Source organism: Arachis ipaensis, chromosome B05 (genome assembly GCF_000816755.2).
Source record: "Arachis ipaensis cultivar K30076 chromosome B05, Araip1.1, whole genome shotgun sequence".
Classification (NCBI taxonomy): Eukaryota; Viridiplantae; Streptophyta; class Magnoliopsida; order Fabales; family Fabaceae; genus Arachis; species Arachis ipaensis.
This window is the reverse complement of record NC_029789.2, coordinates 2361693-2364730: the sequence shown is the minus strand read 5'-3', so window position 1 is coordinate 2364730 and position 3038 is coordinate 2361693. Positions and strand designations below refer to the sequence as shown.

Genomic DNA, 3038 nt, shown 5'->3' with positions numbered 1-3038 from the left:
GTTAGTTAAACAATGACTTTTATAAATAATATAAATAATGGACTCTAGAATTGACTTAATAAAATAAAAAAATATCTCATTTTTAAATTATTTTTTAAACCTTAACATGATAACTATCTGCACACTTAGTGAATTGAACATTCAGCTATTGTTAACTGTGCATGAATAAATCGAATCAAAAGAAATAATCATTCAATTAAAAATAATAAAGATAATCACCTACGTACCTATTGAATTGAACATCTAATATATTCATTATTTATATTATCCATGAAGCGGCACCTCTGATCTGAGGAGACAAGAAAGCGTGCGTATTTTTTGGTACCTTGTATAGGCTGAGATAATAGATTAATAATGAATTCCAACAGATAATATGTACTGTTGTGGATCTAGTATAGATTCAACAAAAGGTAACTTGTCAAAATGAGTATGAATCCACTTGTCAAATGTAAGAGTAGAGTCACACAGAAGTTGCATACTCTTCAATTGCTACACATATATAAATTGTAACAACTCTTTGGACTTGGAATTGTCTTCTTATTCAAAACATTTGGTCTTATATCATCTCTTGCTAGTACATTAATTTAATATAAACTTTTAATTCTCTGCTGATTGACCAGAATATACAACATAAAAAATATATACTGCATTTCCCTTTGGACTATGAATTTTCTTCGGCTGCTTCACATCATATCAAATATCATACCTACAAAAAAAATAACCGACTTTCAGTTATCAAAATTTCACGAAATTTAACTCTATATATATCTATAACTAATTAGTCACCCTTAGCTTGCATGGGCTTCTTCAATTTCTTCCACACAATGTTTTCATTTCTGTATTATCTGCTTCTTCTTGCAATTCCTCTAATGGCAGCAGTGATGTTTCATCACTTAAAGAAACAACAACACAGAAGAACCACTCTACCACCAGGTCCTAAACCACTTCCCATAATCGGAAACCTCCACCAACTCGACAGCTCCAACCTCAATGTCCAACTATGGAACCTCTCAAAGATCTACGGCTCCATATTCTCCCTTCAAATAGGTTTCAAACCAGCCATAGTCATCTCCTCACCGAAACTCGCAAAGGAGGTCCTCAAAGACCACGATCTCGACGTTTCAAGCAGACCTCCCTCGCTCGGAACCACTAGACTCTCTTACAACGGTTTCGATTTGATTTTCTCTCCATACAGCGAGTACTGGAGAGAAATCAGGAAGATCTGCGTCGTTCATTTCTTCAGCTCCAAGCGAATCTCTGGATTCTACCACATCAGAAAATCCGAAGTGGAAAGAATGTTAGGCAAGATATCAGAGCACGTGAGTTCTTCGAAAACGACGAATCTGAGTGAGATATTGATGTCCGTTTCGAGTTCTATAGTATGCAGGATTGCGTTCGGAAGAAGATACGACGACGAAGGAGCGGAGAGGAGTAGGTTCCACGGGTTGCTGAATGAGATCCAAGCTATATTTCTTGCTTTCTTTGTTTCGGATTATATTCCTTTCATGGGTTGGGTTGATAGGGTAAGTGGCTTGCTTGATCGTGTTGAAAAGACTTTTAAGGAGTTGGATGAATTTCTGGAAGGAGTAATTGAAGAACACGAAGAAGATCATAATAATGGAAAGAAAGGGGAGGACATAGTTGACGTCTTGCTTGAGCTTAAGAAGCAGGGTAACTTGTCCATAGATATCACCAATGATCATATCAAAGCTATTACCATGGTCAGTCACTCATTGTTAATATTGTTGACTATGCTACGTGTACACTAAAATCAGCCACCAAAATCAGCTACCAGTATAAAAGACATGTTAAAGTACAAATACACATTCAAAAAAGAGGAGTGCTAGAGAGCCAGCAACTTTTGTGTTTTGTAACCATCAATTGGTTATTAATAGTCTTTTTAATTGTGTGAGAATACATCCAATGGTGGGAAATCACTCACTTTTCTTTTGATGGTTAGTACTGGCCACAAAACACAAAAGTTGCTGGTCCCCTAGACTTTTCCTTAAAAAAATTAAACCATACATATTTTATATACAAATATATTAGTGACTGATTTTGGTGTACGAATAGCATTTTTGTAATAATACTATTAATTGAAATTCAATGATAATTGCAGAACATGCTTGTAGCAGCATCAGATACAACTGCAGCCACAACAACTTGGATAATGACAGCATTGATGAAGAATCCAAGAGTGATGAAGAAAGCTCAAGAAGAAATTCGAAGTTTATACGGCAGGAAACAGTTCATAGAAGATGAAGATATTGAAAAGCTTGTTTATCTGAAAGCAGTGATCAAAGAAACATTAAGATATTATGCACCTGCACCATTGGTACCAAGAGAATTCAACAAAAAGAGCAGAATAGCAGGGTATGAAATTGAAGCCAAGACTATAGTATACGTAAATGTGTTTGCCATCCATAGAGACCCTGAAACTTGGAAGGATCCAGAAGTATTTGATCCCGAGAGATTCATAGACAGCAATATCAATTTCACTGGACAAGATTTCGAGCTGATTCCATTTGGTGCCGGACGAAGAATCTGCCCAGGGATACCGCTGGGATCTGCATCCGTAGAGCTTATAACGGCGAACCTCCTTAATTCATTTGATTGGGAAATGCCTCAAGGGATGAAGAGAGAAGACATAGATTCTGAAGGACTTCCGGGACTTGCTAGGCACAAGAAAAATCATCTTTGCTTGCTTGCCAAGAACCATATTTGAATAAAAGCAAAGGTGTTGAAGAAATTATCAACCTGATCATGCTTAACTGCAATGAGCGGAGAGATGTGGATTTTTTTTGTTGATAGCTATGTCGGAGATAATTTGGGATTGTCTTGTGTTATTTTGATTTTTCTGTTGTCTAGTGATTTGTTGTCTAGTTTTATTTGCTCTACTTTAGTGTGTTGAGTTCCTTTGTTTAAAAAAAAAAAGAGAATATAGACATAAATATTAGTGTTTTTGTTTTTTGTTTGATAATAAATTTTAACAAATTATAAAAATTTAATTTATTCTTTTTTTCATATAAAAAATTCAA

The 3038-nt window shown here is 35.4% G+C and overlaps 1 protein-coding gene across 1 annotated transcript; it reads left to right on the top strand.

The window, feature by feature from the left end:
* LOC107642439 (cytochrome P450 83B1-like) lies at nucleotides 766-2725 on the top strand. Its single transcript, XM_016345796.2, has 2 exons — nucleotides 766-1721; nucleotides 2120-2725. The coding sequence occupies exons 1-2, from the start codon at nucleotides 798-800 to the stop codon at nucleotides 2723-2725; spliced, it is 1530 nt and encodes a 509-aa protein (XP_016201282.1). The 5' UTR covers nucleotides 766-797.